General features: G+C 44.8%; 1 protein-coding gene across 2 annotated transcripts in view; it reads left to right on the forward strand.

Annotated features, from left to right (window-relative positions):
• HOPX (HOP homeobox) overlaps positions 1 to 20,684 on the forward strand; it is a 55,807-nt gene that overhangs the window by 31,478 nt on the left and 3,645 nt on the right. Inside the window, exons 1-2 of one of the 2 annotated variants that reach the window (XM_029601032.1) lie at positions 7,063 to 7,177; positions 7,696 to 7,885. In XM_029601032.1, the coding sequence (XP_029456892.1) occupies positions 7,128 to 7,177; positions 7,696 to 7,885 (240 nt within the window). In that variant the 5' untranslated portion in view covers positions 7,063 to 7,127. Of the gene's footprint in view, positions 1 to 7,062; positions 7,178 to 7,695; positions 7,886 to 20,684 lie in introns of those variants that run through there. The other variant, XM_029601043.1, reaches the window with a different exon arrangement.

Below are 20,684 nucleotides of genomic sequence, written 5' to 3' on the forward strand. Positions count from 1 at the left end.
TAAGAGACCATGAGTGTGACTGAGAGAGAGACTGGTCAGGAAGATGACTGGTGTGAGAGAGACCAAGACTGGTCATGGGGTCTAATTGGGTGTGGGTGTGTGTGTGTGAGTGACTGGTTTTGGGCGCTAAGGAAGAGGACTGTGAGATCAGAGCTTCAGCAGCCCTTCTGCTTCTGGAGTGCTATTGGCCTAGAAGGGAAAGGAGTAGGAGAGTTGCTGGAGAGGGTAAGTAAAGGTGGCTTTTCTAATTTATTTTTCTTGATTGACTGCCATTTTAATTATTGGGTATTATGCGATGTCTGCTGTTTTGAAATTTTATTGATATTTGGATACGCTTTAATAATTTTTATGAGTTTTTAATTGTTGGATATTATTCTGTTCAGCAGCTGTTTTGTAACATTTTTAGTATTTCAGTGTGGGGCTCTATAGCAGCTTGGCTTATTCTGTTTTCCCAATAGGAAATGTATTGGTTTTAGGGCCTGGTTTAATAGTTGTATTTCTTAGATAGGATTGTTACTGTTTGAGTGTGTTCCATAATACAGGTGTAACTTTGTGTGGGTTAGTTTGTGTGCATTATTGCAAATCCTAAGAGTCTGTCAGGTGCTATATTTCTCTTTCCATTTCTACAGGTTTGCACTGCATGCAGAGTGGCTTTTTTTGTTTTCCATTCCAGTTTCTGTCTCCATATTTATAATTTGTGGTTTTTCTGTACTTGGTGAAGGGTGTGTGACCAAGGTGAGGTATTTAACTAGCATATACGCATTTGTATCAATCTTATTTTGTTGTGTAATCACATCCTGGTATTTAGCCTGCCCTTCATTTGCTATCATACAGGCCAATACAGAAAAAAGCACGGGAGAGCTGGTGCGTGCACAGGCCATTCTCCTGGGCGCGCGATTCAGGAGGGTGGCCTATGCAAATTAGGGCCCGTGGTAAAAGGCGCTAGGGACACTAGCGCGACCCTAGTGCCTCCTTTTTGACAGGAGCGTGGCTGTCGGAGGGTTTGACAGCCGACGCTCAATTTTGCCAGCATCGGTTCTCAAACCCGCTGACAGCCACAGGTTCGGAAAATGGACGGTGGCATAATTGAGTGTCTATCTTCCGACCCGCAGGCCGATTTAAAATTATTATTTTTTTAATTTTTGATTTTCTTTTTTTTGGGGCCTCGAACTTAATATCGCTATGATATTAAGTCAGAGGGTGTACAGAAAAGCAGTTTTTTCTGCTTTTCTGTACACTGCACCGGCAGAAATTAACGCCAGCCTTTGGGCAGGCGTTAATTTTTTAAAGTAAAATGTGCGGCTTCGCTGCACATTTTGCTTTCTGGATCGCACGGGAATAACTAATAGGGCCATCAACATGCATTTGCATGTTGCGAGCGCTATTAGTTTCGGGGGGGGTTGGCCGTGCATTTTCGACGCACTATTACCCCTTACTGTATAAGGGGTAAAGCTAGCATGTCAAATTATACTTTTGAGGACAAAGTCAATGTCATTAGATGCACAAAGTGTAGTACAGGAGGTGGGTAAAATATATGGAGATGGAGAGGTGGGGGTAAGAGGATACAGAACAAAGATGGCACTAAATTAGACAAGGCAGAGTTTGGAGAGAGTCTTAATTGTATTATAGTCTAGCCTTTTGACAACTGAGGTAAGTGTAAGAAGAGAATGATCTGAGAACAGTTCAGTTCATAGATAATTGTAGTGAGTCATGAAGCCATTGTCTCGGTTCAGACCTAAGGTGATGGTGTTAATTGTTTTGATGAGTTCCAATTCAGCAGTTTCACGCTGGAGTATTCAGAGAATGGCAAACTTAAGGTCAGATAGAGAATGTCCTGGAAGGTTGAAAAGTTCTGTTGATTTCTGGATTTTGCCATTTCTAATATCAGATTTATGTCAATTTATTCTTTTGTTTAGACAACAGAGGGACATTGCTGGCAGGTAATGGTGTATATTACATTGGAAGAAGAGCAGGTGAATGAGCCCTGGATGTTGTAGTTGAGGGTTAATATGTGGACAGAGTTGACATCTAAGTTTCTGGTAGGGTCTGGTTCCTGAGTTGGTGTCATTGTTGTGCAATTTGTGGTTGCTGGTGAGTATCCATTTGAGGTTGGGGGGGGGGGGGGGGGGGGGGGCTGCCAATAAGCCAGGATAGGCTCGCCACCCATAGCCTGTGAGAGGGTGGTATTGTCCAGGATGGGTTGTAGATCCTTGATGCTGTGTTTCAGTGACTTCATCTGGGAGTTATAGGTAACCAGATATGTTCTATTAATTTCTTTCCTGTAGCAGAGTGTTCTTGGGTATTTGTCTGGTTCTCTTGATCTGTTTTCTTACCTGATTGGGTGGATACTGTAATTCCCAAAATGACTGTTGTAGATTCTCCAGATGGGCGTCCCTCTTTGAGGAGTTAAAACAGATGTGATTGTACTATAGGGCTTGGCTGTAGACGTGGTGGTAGGGGATGGGTGGAAGCTGGATGCATGCAGGTATGTATGGCAGTTGGTGGGTTTCTGGTTCTTATGTGTTCCTCATGTAGTTGTACAGTGGTGTACAAAAAGTGGACTTGCTATGTGGACTGATGAAGATACCTGTTGATAGTAGGGTGGAATTTGTTGAATTCTTGGTGGCATTCTTTAAGTGTTTCAAATCCATGGATCCAGATGATGAAAATGTCATCAGTGTACCTTAGGTTGAGGAGCAGCTTCTGGGTATAGTATCTGAGGAAACATTTTTCTCAATCAGCCATGGCACCAATGAGTTTATAACATCAGACATCTGGAGTCTCTTAACAACTGGGAAGATAAAAGACTGGTATTGAAATACCTTCTGAATGTGCTGGTTGTAAAGCTTTTGTTAAAGTGAAAAGTGGAGATCCAAGATGGCGGAGTAGAGGAAAGACGCGTCGAACACTCTCTCTATTTCCTGAAAACTTTCGCTTCGCGGAGAAACCAGCTATGCTGCACACTAAGAGGCAAGGCAAACTGAGGGAGGTAAATGCTGCATCCTCCCCAGTAAACCCAACCCAACCAAAAATAGAGAGCTTTTTCGGCGCGGGCCCCAACAAAGCTCCTGAAGAAGGAAGCGCTGTGAACGCCACTACGGGGCCAAATGCGGCCTCACCTGCTTTGGTCATCTCTCTCAACCCAGAAGCGCTGACAACACCCTCCCCCCCCCCCCCCCCTTTGCGAAGAAAAATATCGATGGAAAAAAGATAATGTACCCAGAGAAAAGAACTGTTTCTGAAGAAAGAATATCTGAAGTAAGTGAAACTGGTACTTTGATTTCTATGATACCAGGGGAAAAGTTTCCTTGAATAGAACTGGGAACAGTGTCTGTGTTAAGGGAGGAGGGAGGAACCTTCACTGCACACAGCAAAGTGTTGGACACTGGAGGTTTAGAGACAGCTGTCAATATTCCTGAGAAGAAATTGGAAAAGCCATTGGTCATAACTCTGGACAGTGTATTGGTCACCATTAAGAGTTTGGAGAAATCTATATCCACATTAGCAAATGTGATAATAGATGTGAATAAACGAGTGGTAAAATCAGAACAGCAGAGTGAAGTACAAAAAGTAAAAATGGAGGAATTAGAACAGAAAGTGATCCAAGTTCAGAAAGTACAAGGAGATATAATACAAAGGGAAATGGAACATATAAAGAAGATGGAAAGGTTGGAAAACGAAATATCTGAATTTAAGAGTTTTAAATTTTCCCAAAATTAGATGTATATCAGTACAAGACCAATTTAAACGATACATGCAGGAGGTATTAAAAATAACTTCAGAAACTACTCCACCTTTGGCTAAAATATATTATGTGTCTTATGAAAATGCAAGAGAAGAAGAACTGCCTTCTTTAAATGTGACTGATTTATTGGAGACTTCAAAAGAAGATATGGTTGAAAAACATGGAACAGTGTTAGTAAAATTTATATTTCCATCAGACAGAGATATGGTTCTCAAGTTATTTTTGAGAAATCGATCTGTTATTTATTACAACCAGAAAATATGGATTTTTCCAGACATTGCTAGAGTGACCCAGCAAAGAAGAAAGGAATTTCTGGCATTAAGACAGCTTGCTGAACAGATTGGTGCTCAGATGGTTATATGCTAGCCAAGCAAGTGTATGTTAAAATTGAATAATATCAAATACATCTACTTTGAACCATCAGATCTTAAACTGTTCTTAGAAGCCAAAGCATTAATCGGGAATAACGGTAATTCCTGTTTTCGCATAGGATAAATGTCGGTGACACTCTTAACTTCCAGTCTTACTTAAAGAATTTACTTAATTATGCTCAACTAAGATCTTGGTCTCTCCCAATTTCATGGTACTAGGATATCTATAATGAAGGATAGAAGAAAATGTGTATTAGACTTGATTAGTGATATTTTGATTGGGAAAATATAATCGGGCGGATTTTAAAAGCCCTGCTCGCGTAAATCCGCCCGGATTTACGCAAGCAGGGCCCTCACGCGCCGGCGCGCCTATTTTGCATAGGCCGCCGGCGCGCGCAGAGCCCCGGGACGCATGTAAGTCCCGGGGGTTTTTTTAGGGGGCGTGGCGGGGGCCGAACGACGTGGCGTTTTGGGGGCGGGACGCGGCGTTTCGGGGGCGGGTCCGGGGGCGTGGTTTTGGCCCGGGGCGTTCCGGGGCATGGCCACGCGCCCTCCGGAACCGCCCCCGGGTCGGGTGTCGGCACGCCAGCAGCCCGCCGGCGTGCGTGGATTTACGTCTCCTTCCGGGAGGCGTAAATCCGTGGATAAAAGTAGGGGGGGTTTAGATAGGGCTGGGGTGGGTGGGTTAGGGAGGGGAAGGTGAGGGGAGGGCGAAAGAAAGTTCCCTCCGAGGCCGCTCTGATTTTGGAGCGGCCTCGGAGGGAACGGAGACAGGCTGCACGGCTCGGCGCGCGCCGGCTGCCCAAAATCTGCAGCCTTGCGCGCGCCGATCCAGGATTTTAGAAGATACGCGCAGCTACGCGCGCATCTTATAAAATCCAGCGTACTTTTGTTTGCGCCTGGTACGCGAACAAAAGTACGCGAACGCGCTTTTTAAAAAAATCTACCCCAATTTGAGTATCTTCTGTCTTTATATTTTTCTATTGTAACTGTTGCCTGAAAAATGTTGATGTAATAGATATCCGAATTGTTTTTTGGCATGTTGTATGTCATGAAAATTAAAACTTAATAAAGTAAAAAGTGAAACACCCAACTTAGGCCTGGTAAATCCGGTGGTAACGGGGGGGCAGGGGGGCGGGCCTGCGAAAGCCGGCAGCCATCGCACCACTGCAGTGTGCTAGCTGCCGGCTTTTGCACCGAATAACTACACCATAAAAGGTGTAGTTATTCAGCGTGAAACTGGCGGCAATAAGGGTCCTTATCATTCACCGCCAGCGATGTATCCGCAGAGTTGGTCCTGGTGCCACCCCGACTTCTCCTCTTCCGGGGCCGATTCCGCCCCCATTTAGTGATCGCATGCAAAAGGGACTTTTCGTGTGCGATTGCTTTTGAAAATGACCCCCTTAGACACTGGACTAAGTTAGAGAAAAAAGATATAAAGAATTGTATCTGCCCATCTTCTTTGGATGATCCAAAAGGAGCAAAGAGTGAAACAGTTGGTTCTTTTTGGGGTCCCCAAGCTTGGTGTCTTCCAGGTTTTCAGGGATACGGTCTTGTAAAAGGAAGACGGCTGAGAGGTGTCCTTTGTATAATATCTTATCTTTATTTCTGTCCATATTAATTAATCCTGTTTACCTGTATTAATTTATGTACAGCTTACTGTGATACTGTATTCATTTTTTATATTATCTTTGCTGATTCATTGACTATATATTAGCAACATTTGGTAAACTGTTTTTGTGCTTTACCAGATTGTGTGTAGTGTTATGACATAATATATCCTTATACAGCCACCGCATACACCAGAATGGTGTTGTCGGGTAGGTATCCAATAAAATGGTGTTTCCTCAGAAAATCTGTGGTCGCAACAGTAGCTAGGAGTGCTGGTGGCATAGGGTCTAAGGATGGAGTCCATGTAGCTAGATACTCCTACTGTGAGGGTTCTAATGCTAGAAACAATGGGGCATCCAGGGTTCCCAGTTTGTGTATTTTGGGTAATAGGTAATAGGGTGGTCCATGTAAAGCTGTTGGTGTAGTCTTGTGGGGAATCTCTCCAGAAGATTGTGTAGTTCTTTCTGGTATTCTCCAATGGGGTCTGAGGGTGGGGCTTGTAAAATTGCTTTTTGTGTATATTACAATCTATTAATGACAACCCTGGCTCCTCCTTTGTCATTTTTCTAGGGAGAGAAGGGGTTCGAGGATCATCAGGGATAGGGGTTAGTCTTAGGGTTTTAGGACCACTGGTGGAAAGGGGGAGTGGGGGCAAGGACTAGTGGGGAATTTATGGGAGGGCTGGGGATGGAGGATTAGGATCACCACGGCAGAGAGGAGGGGGGCTAGAGAGGCCTATTCTGTCTATCTGCTTCCTCTTCCTTACCCCAGTGCTCCTGCATCCCCAACCAGCAGCCATCCTTTGCCTGCTAGTGCTTATCCAGCATGTGAAGAGTGTGTTTGGGTATGTGTGTAAGAGCTGCTACGGGGCCATGGTCCCGCCTCTCTGCACAAGTCACCTCTGGCCTTGTCCCCGTCCATCTCCCTCCTTTTTGTCTACAAATTAAGCACTGGTACTACTGGTGCAGAAGGCAGGATGAAGATGCAAATAGTTTTAATTATTGCGGTTCCACTTCCTTCCTTTTAAGTCTGCGTTTATAACGGTTGGATTTGATGCTGTTAATGAAAGCTGCCTTGTTTTTGATTAGTAATCAAACAACTAAGCACAATGTGTTTACTGAGCATGATAACTTGCTGTGAATGTAATTATATAAGCATGAGACACATGACACAACTTTAAGTTTCTGTATGCATTCTATTTTTTTTTAAACTCATCCTCTGGTTTCTGGGCACAGTGATGCTGGTGGCCATTTAAATATCATCTGCTTGGCTTCTCTCTGCCACCTGTAGTGGTTTCCTTACTACTTGATTTTGCAGCTCAGGAGCCAGAGCTGCCAAATGACAGAGTTCCAGGAGGAGGCCATCGGCCAGTGCTGGCTTTGAACGCGCATTCTAATGCAATGCAGTCTGTGCAGTCCCCACCTCTATACTCTCAGATCAACTGCCTCGGGTACGAGCCAGGCAGAAATCCGTGTCACTCGGCCGCGCCTAGAAATCTGTTTCTACCAGGCGAGACAGAAAGACTGGGCCCGCGGGCTCGGCTCCTGCAAGCAGACCCATTACTCCGTCCCCGCCACATTTTGCCCGCGGCTCCCCCAGTCAGGCAGAGAGTTGCAGTGAAAGGGCCTCTCTTCCTGCCTCTAGCAAACTTCCAAATCTATTCCTCTCCCGTTAGGGGCTCCAGGGACGAAGGCTTCCGCCCGGCCTCCCCGGCAGGGGCTTACAGCTGCAGCATTTCTTTTTTTTTAACCCCCCCCTACGCCAGGAGCCAAACCAGACCCTTCCGCCCGGAAATCCGAGAAGGGAGCAAGCGAACCAAAAGTTGGCTCTCGTTCTAGCGGCGGGGGAGAGTCTGCACGGCGGCAGGGGGCGCTGCCCGCCTCGCTCCGACGGAGGGGGGGGGGGGTGGAATTTGATTTCGCTTCCTTTTCAAATTTATTTATTTTTTGTTTGTTTTCGTCTGTGCAGTTGCCGAGGCGCCCGCGCGATGACTTCCCGCCAGCAGCCGCAGGTCTACAGCCAGGGGCCGGTCCCGGCCGTGTCCGAGGAGCAGCGGGAGATCCTGGAGCACAACTTCAGCAAGGTGTGCCGGCAGCCCCACGGCGCCACCCTCACGCTGATCGCCGCCGAAGCGGGGCTGTCCGAGCCCCACACCCAGGTAAATTGCAGGACCAGACTACAGATTCCCCCCTCCAGATCCTTTAGCGCTGGGGCGCTTTCACCATGTCCATCCCCCATGCACTGCCTTGCCTGCTGTCTCTGCGCTGTTGCGATTGGTTATAATTGCTATTATTTAACTTTAGTAAGTACTGGGGACAGGGGTAGTGCTTCCCTCCCTTGCGCCCTTTGTGCTCCTGACCTCGATTTAGGATTTAAAAAAGCACGGCTACTTATCTGTCCCGGCGCTGGAGGGACTTAGATCAGAAGCTGGGCAGCAGTGTCACATGGGTACCGGCACCATGCGTTGAGATACACAGCAGCGGGAGGAAACCGGCCAGAAAATGTTCCTATCTTTTTTTTTTTTTTTTCTTTACTACAATTGGGTATCCTAAGTCATGCTAAGGAGGGGTGCTTGCCATTCTCCGTACTACAAGCTGAACATCTGATTTTCCCTCTTTAGGAAAACTGGACCCACAGATTGAGTAAAAATCGCGAATCTTGGCTTCTACTGCTTATCACGTCTACGGTCTACAGCACTACTAGTTAGTCAATAAGGTTATGATGAGGGTGCCCCAGGGTTTAAAACTTACAAAGCAAGCTTAAAAGTTTGGATTCTAGGTAGAATCTGTATATTGAGCAGAGAAGGGGTATACTGCACCAATTTCTTGAAGGCTGTCGGTGCAGCAAGTGGAAAGTGCAGCATCAGACCTTGGCAATGGAGCAGAAGGGCACCTATTGACTAGCCAAATCTGCATCCAGTCCAGTGTACACCACTTACTTTCCATCAGCCTAGCACATTAAAGCAGAGGTGAAATTAATCTACCAGCATGCGTTCTGCACCTTAGGAACTAGGGGGAACTATTATTTTTAAAGCTAGGAGATATTTTCTCCAGATAAGAATACACAGAAAAGTAAACACACATCTTGGACATAAGCTGGCTGAATTAGCACAAATTCAAGTTAGAAACCTATGAGTAGTAGCATGCCAGAGGTTGAAAAACTGTCCATTGTCACGACTGCTCATAAATAAATTGCTAACACTTCAGCCATTTACCAGATAGAATTGAACTCATGTGAAGCAAAAGCTTGTGGAGGGATAATATGCCTGGGAGGCCTTGCATATGAAGCTTTTATCTCTCTACACACTCCTGGATCACAATGGTTGCATGAGATGAATAATTAAAGAAGGTCAGTTAAAGGGACTGGGCGTAACTTTCTGTGTGACGTGTGCTGATGAAAGCAGTGAGAACAAGAGATCCAGGAGGTTTTTTTTTTTATGAATGTGTAGGATACATGGTAAATGGCTTTTATGTCATTTTAAAATACCTATCAGAAAGGAAGTATGTGCCAGGGCTCTACTCACTGAATACCAGACATTAGATCATTGCTGGTTTTACTGTTAGTTTTATATGTGTGTTCAATTTGTGATAGCCCAATTTGTTTTTATCAGTACAGTAAATGTGAAAGCAATAAAAATGCATGACTTTGGAAAGTAGACATATCTATAGAGAGCTTAAAAAGTAATCTTAGCACTGAGTGGGTGGAAAAATCACATGGATGCAAGACTTGGGTGCCCATATTTGGAATCTTTGCCAAGTTTAAAAAATAAACCATGAGATACAAAATTTAAAAAAAAATTTGATTAGCCTCAGCAAGTGTTACCTATCTAATCATTCTTCTCAGAGCTTTGCCTGACTTCTTGCCAAGATAACAATTAAATATAACTACATTTACATCCTGATATCTAAAAATGTCATCTTCCTAGTGAAATAGACTGAACATGCTAAGTCAGACCCGTGATTCATTGAGCCCAGCACTCTGTCTCCAGCAGTGGCCAGTCTGGGTCACTTTGAAATATCCAGCAGGTCTGTTCCATGTTGTTCACTCCCAGAAGTAAGATATGATTATCCCCAAGTCTACCCTGCTAATAATAGACCTGTCCTCTAGAAACTTGTCCAAGCTTTAAAAAAGCCAGCTATACTGTTAACCTTCACGACGTGCTTGGCATCAGATTCCATAGCTTGATTGTACTTTGACTGAAAAAAAAATGTTCTTAATTTTAAAAATTGCTATGTTAGTTTCTTGGAGTCTTCCAACCTATTACCTGTTCCAACCCACTCATTTTATAAACCTCCTGTCTCCCCTGTAGTCTCTCCTCGTAAGTGAGCTGTTCCATCCATTATTTTTGTTGGCCTTCTCTCTACCTATTCTAGTTCTGCTATATCTTTTTTGAGATGTGGAGACCAGAATTACACACAGTACTCAAGATGAAGTCGTCATACTGCCTCTGTATTGAACCATAGCATATTTTCAATTCTCTAGTCCTTTCCAAATAATTCCTAACATTCTATTTGCTTTTTTTTCTTTTTTAAACTGTTGCTGCCCACTGAGCTAAGGATTTCAATGTATAGACCACAGTGACTTCAAGGTCCTTTTCCTGAGTGGTATCACCCAATGTGGAATCCACCAGTTTACATATAGTTGGGGTTATTTTTCCCTATCTGCATCACTTTACACTTGTCCACATTAGAGGCCAAGTCTTCCAGTCTCACAAGGCCCTTCTGCAGTTCCCAACAATCTGCTCGTGTTTTAACTACTTTGAATAATTTTGTCATCTGCAAATTGGATCACTTCACTCATTGCATGCTTTTCCAGATCATCAATGAATGTTAAAGCACAGATTCCTTGAGTATTCCACTCTTCATCTCTTTCCACTGGAGGAACTGACCCTTTAGTTCTACTGTTTCCCATCCTTGAATCAGCTACCAGCCTGCAACAGGACACTGCCTCCTGCCCCACTGGAAGGAGAGCACGAAAATTGGAACAGGACAGTCCAGGTCACCTGTTTGGGCCATGCCACCTTCTAGCTTGGCATCTGGGTACCTGGAACAGCTGGTGCTGGACCCAGAAAATGAGTCTTGGCTTCCAGAACAGATGTACAGATATTCTGGTTGGCATCTGGATGCATGAGACCTGCCTCGAATCACAGTTTGGCTGTTCTGGGTAGCCAGAACAACCTTCTGAGTCTAGTAGCACCTGTGTCATATTGCAGAATAAGTGTTCCAGGCACCTTGATGCCACTCTAGAAGGCAGAATGCCCATGAGGTGCCCAGGCTCAGTTCTAGGGTCTGTTTAGTTCCAGTTGGAAGGTTTGCAGCTGTTGCTCTGTGAAACATTACCCCTTAATACTGATTATTCCCCAAGACCGTTGAAATCTTGTTACCTTTGTGATTTAAAACTGCCACTCTGAGGGTGAGCTTCAGAATTTAGAAGTCGTGTTTAGGATTTTTAAATTTCAGTTAAAATGGCAAGTGACAGCTTGCTACCTGCTACAAAACTCCCTTGTTATAGCCCCCAGTGACGTTCATAGAAATGGTGCAGACAGGTGCACCCATTGATGCATGAAGAAAAGGCAGGGGACTGTGCCATGGGGGGGTGGGCCTGATGTTGGGGAAACCTAACTTCAGCTTGCCTTCCCACCTAAGGCACACCACTACTCCCAGGGCCATTCTGCAGAGGTGAAGGCATCTGAAGGATCTGTTTGGGCTTGTAAACTCATCATTTGTGGGGGGGGGGGGGGTTGACATTTAAAAAAACGTATCTCTATCATCCTTCCCTTTTCCTCTTCCCTGCTTCTTAAAGCTTTTTTCATCCTTTCCCCAAGCCTCCAATTCCTGCTTTCTATTGATGCTCCAGGACAGCAGCAGATTGCTTTTTCCCGCCTCCTCCGGGATCACTTGTTTCTACTACTACTACCTTCCTTCCTGGGCCCTCTGATTTTTCTCTCTAACCTGTGCCTTGCCCCTCCCTTCCCCTTCTTTAGCTTTCTCTCCCCCTCTCGCTCCCTCTTCTCTATCCTGCTATATCCTCCCCCCCTTTGCTGCCCTTCCTTCCCTCTAATGCACCCGTGCTGTATTTAAGACCTGGAGCAGAAGGAAGCGCATCCGAGTGCTCCTGAGCGGAGTAAGCTCATTCACTACAGCATCCAATAAAAGGTGTCCGTTTTTCCACATCCAGTGTAACTATTAGGAGAACTGCACTGTAGGCAGATGGGGGGAATCACTGTAACTAGGCGGACGTTTCCAGCAGCTTCATTTGTTTAGGATGTAGCCTTTCAGGAAGTGGAACCAGCGTTCGGTGGAACTGATTGAAAGCACCAGGGCTGAGTTGTTTGTTATATTAAGATTATTGGAAACGGCACTGCTGTAGCGTAACAAAAGGGGGTTCTTTGCTTGGGGGTGGCAGGTTGCCAGAATGTGGGTTTATGCAGCATCGGAGTATTCTGTTCCCATCCCTGTAGCAAGCGAAAGTTGTTGGAGCTGTCTGATATTCAGTATTGCTGTCTTCCCAACCCCCCCTTCCTGCTCTGCTATTCATTTTCTTGTCTCCGGTGTTCAACTCCTCTGACTGCAGCTGAAATCAAAACCTTCACCAGTGGCTGAAAATAATACTTTAATGGGGAAAGTGGTGTGTTTCTCTCCTCCCTCCCTCCCTCCTGTGAAGGATATGACACTGCAGTGCTTGTTCCAGGTTGCTGTGGAAGATTTTGAAATAAGCAAATCTCATAGGCATGCAAATGTCAAATGCTGGCCATCGTGTTGTGGGGCTCAGTTCACTAAGGTTTTTCCCATTCTGTATCTATCAGAAAAAAGGCCAGTAAATCAGGTCATGGGTGTGTGTCTTCTCCTCTTGGCATTCATGATTTTCCAAATACCTCTGTATCTATATAGATAGAGAGAGGGAGCCCTCAGTCTTTTTATTGTTTCTGTCGATAAGCAGGCTGAATTAGCAATACTTAATAGAGATGTGAATCGGAACTGAAATCCGAACCGATTCTGGTTCCGATTCACATCTATAGAGATGTGAATCGGAACTGAAATCCGAACCGATTCTGGTTCCGATTCACATCTCTAATACTTAATGGGTGACATCATCAGTGCAGCACTAGGCGGAGCTTTCTCTCAAAGCTAAGGCTTTTGGCCTACTGGGTATGTGCAATAGTTCCTATGCAAAAGAGCCTTCCAGAAGTCTCCTTATTAGTTTTTCCTCCACGCGTCACACAGATGTGGATTCTCGTCTCTCTAACTCCTTCCTCAGTTTTTTCTGTCAATTCTTTTTTTTTCTAAGTTCCTTAATGCGACCCCAAAACAGCACTTTTCAGTGCTACCATGGCCCAAAAGAAAACCAGAGGCTTTAAATATTGTAGTTGTGGCCTGTCCATTACGGACGGCCACAACTACTGCTACTTAGGTTTAGGCCCGGACCACAAGCAGGCAAACTGCTGAGATTGTGATAGGATGTCGCCCCAGGCTCAGAAGCAACGGGCAGAAAAATTAGCTCTGCTACGAGCGGAAGAGGCTTCAGCCCAATTCTCGGTATCCTCGTCATTGCTGGAAGAGATAGGAGAACATAGGTCTACTCAGTCTTCCCCGGGAGAGTCTCGACACCCCCAGGAATGAAAACGCCATGCAGTCCTGCGGCCTTCGGAGCCTTTACAGCCTCAAAGCGCTGCATGCGTCGAGGCCCACTCGCGTGGCACTGTCGACAATGCAGACTGCGCCAAGCCTGACGCATATAGTGCTGAAGACTGTGCTTGGCACCACAGCTGTAATGCACAGTGCACATGGCGCATAAAATGACTCATTTGGCACGTACGGTGCACTCACCACATACGACAGCTCATAGGGCACACTACAGCGCAAAAGTTAAAAAAAAAATAAATAAATAAAGGGCAGGGAACACTCATGGTGGCAAAAACAAAGCTCATCATTCCATACACCCAAAGCATACAATGCAAAAGGCTGACCAGGGGGCGCAGGTTCCTGTGAACATCAGAAAAAGCGTGACAAGCATGTTTCTACCTCCTCAGCTGCTCCCCACCCCCCTTTTTTGAAGAAGTACAAGGTACATAGGGAGGACACTGCTGAAAGAAGTCAGTTCTGCTCCTCACCCACATCAGCCTCAGAACAGTTTTTTCACACCTGCTTCTCCAGTGCCCAACCCAGAGGAGTGGCAGCAGAGGAGCCCGTTTGGTCCCATGGCAATTCCACCACCTAAGTTATCAAAACTGTTGTACCATCTCATGCCAGTATCAACAGGTATACAGAGCAACTTGCTCCCTTCAAACCTATGGCAGCAGGGCTTCAAATTTCCTACACCCCAGCCCATTTGCTGTCTCTTGCCACTGACTCCAGCTGCACTGGAAGATACCCAACACGATGTTGGTCAGGAGCCCCCCTGCTCTTCCTTCTCACTGCTCCCAGCAGGCAGTGGAACAAATAACAGATACTGTCCATAACCTTTTTTTTTACTTCTTTGCTTCTGCAGCAAACCCCTCCATCTTTTCCATTGTCTTACCCAATTCATCTGCTGGAATCTCTGAAACACACCATTACCTATTGCAAATATACCAGATGTTGCTACAGAGGACCCTTCTCTGCATCTTCACCCTCTGAGGAACATTCACCACCACTGTCCCTGAGGTTTGGGAGTCCTATGCTAGCTCAACTGGTATCTCTTCTGACCCACCAGAGGAGATTCCAGACTGTTCTTCTCCACCTGTCATACTCCCGCTTTGTGGAGAAGGTTGGTTCTCTCTTAAATTTGGAAATCCATAAGGAGCCTGATCCCTGCACGGAGGTAATGAGCTTATTGAAGTTTTTGGAGTTTCCAAGTGAACCTACAGCTTTTCCATCACACCCAGTGCTACAGAAATCTAACATTTTGGGGAAACCCCTTCCTCAGGGATGACAGTTGCAAGGAAACTTGATTTGAAGTTTCGAATGCAAAAATCACCCAGGTACAGGATAGTCCAGCTCCCCCATAACTTGGTAGTGGTGGAATCTGCCATGCGGCGAGCAAAGACAAACAAGTTCTATTCCAACTGATCTCCTGGAAAAGACCACAAACTACTGGATGACTTCAGAAAGAGTTTTTTTTCCATGGTTCCATGCTCTTGACTAGGATACAACAACATCAGTTCTACATCCTGCAGTACCTATATGAGTGCCTTCAGCAGCTCAAACGATTTGTGATGTCGTAGCTCCACAACCCCTTCTTGATATGGAAGAGGGCTTGCACCATCTTTTACGAGCAATGTATGAAAATTTTGATACGGCGATAAGAACTTCTGCAGCATCCATTGCAGCACACTGAATGGCTTGGCTGAGAGCCAGTGGTATCCAAGAAGTCATGAAAATTAAAGACCAGAACCTGGCCATTCAGTCACAGTCCGCAGCGGGAGAACAGTCTTCGTGATCTGGCGGCTATTACCCACAGTACAAGAAACCATTTTACCAGAGTAGACACTACTGCCCATATCAGAACTATAGGCAACTTCTGTTGCAGTCTACTCCACAGAGGGGAAGACCAAGAGAGCAGCATCAGACACAACCTTCGCAAACAACCTCAAAGCAAACAACCTTTAAGAAACCCCCTTACCTCAGCTGGAGATATCAGTAGGGGGAAGATTACAGCTATATACAGCATCCTGGGCCAGGATAACATCAGATCACTGGATCATAACAATAGTACAACGGGGATACTGACTCAGTTTCAAAACTCAATCCAAACCCCCCCCACCTCACTGCTCCTCTGGGCAATCACTCCCAGCAAAATCTATTTCAGCAGGAGGTAGAGTCCCTTCTCAAACAGAATGCCATACAGGAGTTGACCCAGACCAATTACAACCAGTGTTGTTTGTTCCAAATTCTTCCTCACTCCCATCTCGGAGGGGGGGGGGCCTCTGACCTATCCTGGATCTTGGAGTTCTCAACAATCATCTTTGTTGAAAAATTCAAGATGACCTCTCTGGGCACCATCCTCCCATTTATTCAGCCACAGGAATAGATGCGCTCACTGGACCTCAAGGATGTGTATGCACCCATCTTCTTGGCATTGCCTCTGTTTCCAAGTGGGGGACAAACACTACCAATACAAGGAACTCCCTTTTGTCAGCTCCAAGGGTATTCACGAAATTTCTAGCTGTGAAGGCGGTGCACCTGTGCAAAATGGGAATTAGGATATTTCCTTACCTAGATGACTGGCTGATCACAGCTCCTTCACAAGTGGCTTTGCTCTCCGATACAGTGTCAACAATCTTCTGTCTGGAGCCGTTAAAATTTGTAATCAACTACAAAGTCAAACCTCCAACCAACTCAAAACAATTCATCTTAGTGCGGCTCTGATATACTCAACTTCATCCAACGTTTTTCTTCGTCGAGATCGAGCCAACAGATTCCAAGACCTAGCAAGGACTCTACAAACACAAAATTCGGCATCTGTCTGCCTGATTCTAGCCTTTCTAGGCCACGTGGTGGAGACTATCTGTATGGTCCCATTAGCTCATCTACACATGTGATGCTACAATGGAGTTTACAAATACAATAGAATCAATATCTGCAATCTCTATCGAAGAGGGTACTGGTGACCAATTTCATGAAGACTAATATCAAATGGTGGTTCCACCCACATGCTCTGGAAACAGGATTTCTTCAACCTCAACTACATCAAGCTATCCTAACCACAGACCCCTCCACCTGAGGATGGGGAGTGCCCTTTCTTCAATTCAAAACACAGGGATTGTGGTTCCTCCAAGAGTCACTCTACCAGATAAACCTCCTAGAACTGACAACAGTGTGGCATGCCCTCTGGTATTCCAGCACATTCTCCATTCACAGTATATAATGTTTCACACAGACAACCAGATTGCAGTATATTACCTGAACAAGCAAGGAGGGATGGGTACTTGGACCCTTTGCAAAGAGACCTTAGCCATATGGAGCTGGGCGAAGTTACACCAGTCCACCGTCCAAGCAGTCTACTTCCAGGCTTCGCAAATATGGAAGCGGACAGATTCTGCAGGTGTTTCTGTCCTCACGAAAATTCTCGTACATCAGTTGCAGACTAGCTATTCTGAGACTGGGGCCGACCATGGATAAATCTATTCGCAATGGAACACAACAAAAAAGTGACCCGGTTCTGTTCTACTTGCCCAAGCTGGTACAGAGAGGCATCAGATGTATTCCTCATCTCTTGGTCCCAGGGGCTACTTTATGCCATTCCTCCAATTCCACTCATAGCAAAGACTGTGCAAAAATGCATGCAGGATGAGGTCAAGATGATTCTAATAGCTCCAGCGTGGCCAAGACAACCATGGTACATATCTCATTCCACTTTTTGCAGTGCCACCACGTAGCTTGAGGTCATCTTCTTCCCTGCTAACTCAGGAGAACAGATTACTCCTCCACCCCTTACAGCTTTCTCTCAATCTCACAGCATGGAAACTGAACACTTGACCCTAGCCCGCTTTCACCTATCAGCCAAAGTCGAGGACATCTTAGTCTCAGCAAAAAAAACAATCCACTCATAACTATACTTTTTAAATGGAAGCGATACAGCACATGCAAACCTCAACGAATGTTAGATTACCTTCACCACCTGTCCTGTCTGGGTCTCGCAACTTCTTCCCTTCGAGTGCATCAAAATGCTTTAGCAGCTTACCTTGTCCCCTAGGGGGAACCTCCATTTCACAGCATCTTCTCATTTCCCGATACATGAAAGATCTGTCGCACGTACGGCCTCCTACACAAAAGCCTCCAGTACCCTGGGATATCAACATCATACTGCAAGTTCTAATGGACTCACCTTTTGAGCCTTTAAATAAAGCCCCTTTAAAATTCCTGACTTGGAAAGTCGTCGTCTTGCTGGCGATAACATCAGCAAGAAGAGTGAGCAAACTTCAAGCCTTTGTTCATCTTCCACCTTAGCTGCAATTCTTCCATGGTAAGGTAGTCTTACGCACCCATCCGAAGTTATTTCCAAAGGTGGTTTCTGCTTTTCACATAAATCAGTCCACCATGCTTCCCAAGTTTTTTCCAAAGCCACATAGACATGACCAGGAGAGGAAACTGTGTTTGTTTATAAGCCAAGGCCTTCTAGCAGTCCAAGAAATGCAAAGTTATAGGAAATCTTCTCAACTTTTCGTTTCCTATAACTCAAACAGATTGGGAAAACCAGTTGGAAAAAAAAACTTTCTTCAATTGTATTACAAATTGCATTCAACATTATTATGCAACAAAATTAGTCATACTAACATCCTGTGAAAGCACACTAGGTCAGGGCAATTGCAGCTTTTCTAGCACACCTGGGAAATGTACTTATTCAAGACATCTGCAAAGCAGCCACCTGTTCCTCCATGTTACAGACAAAATCTTTTTTTGTTTTGATATGAACTGAAGACATCTGGCAGGCATATTCGCATGGGAACCACAGCGCATGCCCAGTAGAGCAAAAGCCTTAGCTTTGAGAGGCAGTTACACCTCGTGCCACCCTGATGACCCCGCCCATTCAGCATGGCTAATTCATCCTATTTATGGAAAACACCGTTTGCTTACCGTAAACTAGCTTCTTTTGAAAGAGTAAACAACCAATTTGTATTACCCATTTCACTCCATTCATAATTTTATAGACCAGTATAATATCTCCCCTCATTCATCTTTACTACAAGCTGAAGAACCCTAACGTTTTTAGCCTTTTCTCATAGGGAAGCCATTGCATCCCCTTTATCACTTTGGTTGCCCTTCTCTGCACCTCTTTTAGTTCAGCTATATCTTTTTTGAGACGTGCAGACCAGAACTGCACACAGTACTCCTAGATGCAGTCGCAGTGTGGAGCAATACAATGATACTATGTTTTCTCTTTTATTCTCCATTCCTTTCCTAATAATTCCTAACATTTTGTTTGCTGCTTTGAAATCCTCAGCTCTCTGTGTGGTGGCAGTCAATGTAGTGTCCATAATGATGCTCAGATTTGGTGACTCCTAATATGAAACCTAACATGTAACTGCAGTTTTGAATATTTATGTGCATCACTTTGCACTTGTCCACATTAAATTAAATCTGTTATTTGGATTCCCAGTCTCACAAGATATTATGTATGTTTTATTAGACTCTTAGTGTGGTTTATACATATTTAATAAATATATGTAATGGCATGGCAGGCCATGGAGGATTCCCTCAGGGAGATGACATTATGATACATCAGACTGGTGGTCACAGTGCTTTCAGGAGCTAATATAATTAGACAATCTTCCTATATTTTGTTGCACAGTACTAAGATAAAAGAAGTCTCAGGGGCTGGAACTAATTTGGTGGTATGGGCTGCAGCCCTACCAATATACCTATGAACTCTTCAGATTTCACTCGGAGACTGTGAATTTGTACAAATTTCCAGTGGTCTCTGGGGGGAAACACTAAAATGTTTGGGGCAGGGAACTGTTTACTGCTCCTACCTCTCTCCTGCGGTAAGTGTACAGAGAACAGGAGGAAAGAGGCTAGAGAAAGAGGCAGAGAATTGGTTTTCTCCTCCAGCCTCACCCCCTTCCTCCTCCTGCCTGCACAGGAAGGGCGGAGTGAGGCTGGAGCAGACCCTGTAGGCAGCCTGTGGAGAGAAAGAAAAGGGAAGAGGCTGGAGCAGAGTAATTGCCTTCTGCTCTGCTGTATCTGTTCCAGCATCACCTGTTACACTCCTGTGTCAATAGGCAGCATGTGGAGAGGAACAAGAAGAGAGGGGCTGGACCAGATGAGGCAAGAGCAGCCAGCAGGTCTCTTTGATTCCAGCTAAGAGGAGGGAGGCACCCAGAGCACAAGTCAGGGAATGTTTTATGGAGGGTGTGAAGGAGACTGCTGGGGGTCATTCCTGGGGGAAGGAGGGGAGAGTGAGTGAGTGGATTAGCAGCGGGGTGTAAAAGTTAATACATATTCCACTCACCCCCACAAAGTGATGATAAAAGAAGTTGGATATGGGAAGAATTGGGAATACATATTGAGCTTTAAGAACCTAAACATATATATATATATATATATATATATACCATGGAGGACAAGAGAAAAAGGGGGATAGGAGTGAAGGTATTTAAATACATGAATCATATACATGCAATGACTGAGGACTGGCTAACATGAAGCCAATTTTTAAAAAGGGCTCTGGTGTGTTCCAGGAAACTATAGACTGAGCCTAACATCGGTGCTGGGCAAAATAGAAGCTACTCTTAAATTAAATCACTGGCCAGAGATATGACTTAATGGGAAAAAGTCAATATGGTTTAGCAAAGGGAAGTCTTGCCTTACCAATATTTTAGAATCTTTTGAAGGTGCAAATACACATGTAGAGAAAGGTGAGCCAGTTGATATAGTATATTTTGGTTCTGGTTAATTTTATTTATAATTGTACATAATTTCTGTACTCAGGGCCAGGCACACAAGAACACTTAGACTTAGTAAAAGGTATAAAATACATTTTATTTGGCTTTTTTAAAAGTGTTCCTGGGAGATGCTATATAATGGGTGCCCTTCGTCTTTCAAATAACAAGCATCTCATCTAATACAGGAAGAGAACCTTCTTTTATAGTTAAACATACGGTATTGCCGAAACTTCCAGAATGGCGTGACTGCCCAAAGACTCATTTACAAAGATACATTATGCTGTTGTCATGACAATCTATCATGTATTGTAAATGCTTGTGAGGATCACTCCCCCCAACTGAGAATTCTTCACCAGCTAAACCTGTCCATCCTCCCACCATAAAAGTTCCTTTATCAACATGGCTTTGATGCCCTTTGTTTCTTCTGATCTTCTCTTGATCCGCTGTGTTGTGTAAATAGATAGCAAGTCTGTATTCTGAATAGAAGCTCGGCCTGAATTCCATTTACTGGCGCCAGGACTTTGTAACCTTAAAGAAGAATCTTTTCACCTGGCTCCTGTCGTTGAGATAGGCATTTGTAAGACAAAAGCTTGCA

Source organism: Rhinatrema bivittatum, chromosome 1 (assembly GCF_901001135.1).
Source record: "Rhinatrema bivittatum chromosome 1, aRhiBiv1.1, whole genome shotgun sequence".
In the NCBI taxonomy this organism is placed as follows: Eukaryota; Metazoa; Chordata; class Amphibia; order Gymnophiona; family Rhinatrematidae; genus Rhinatrema; species Rhinatrema bivittatum.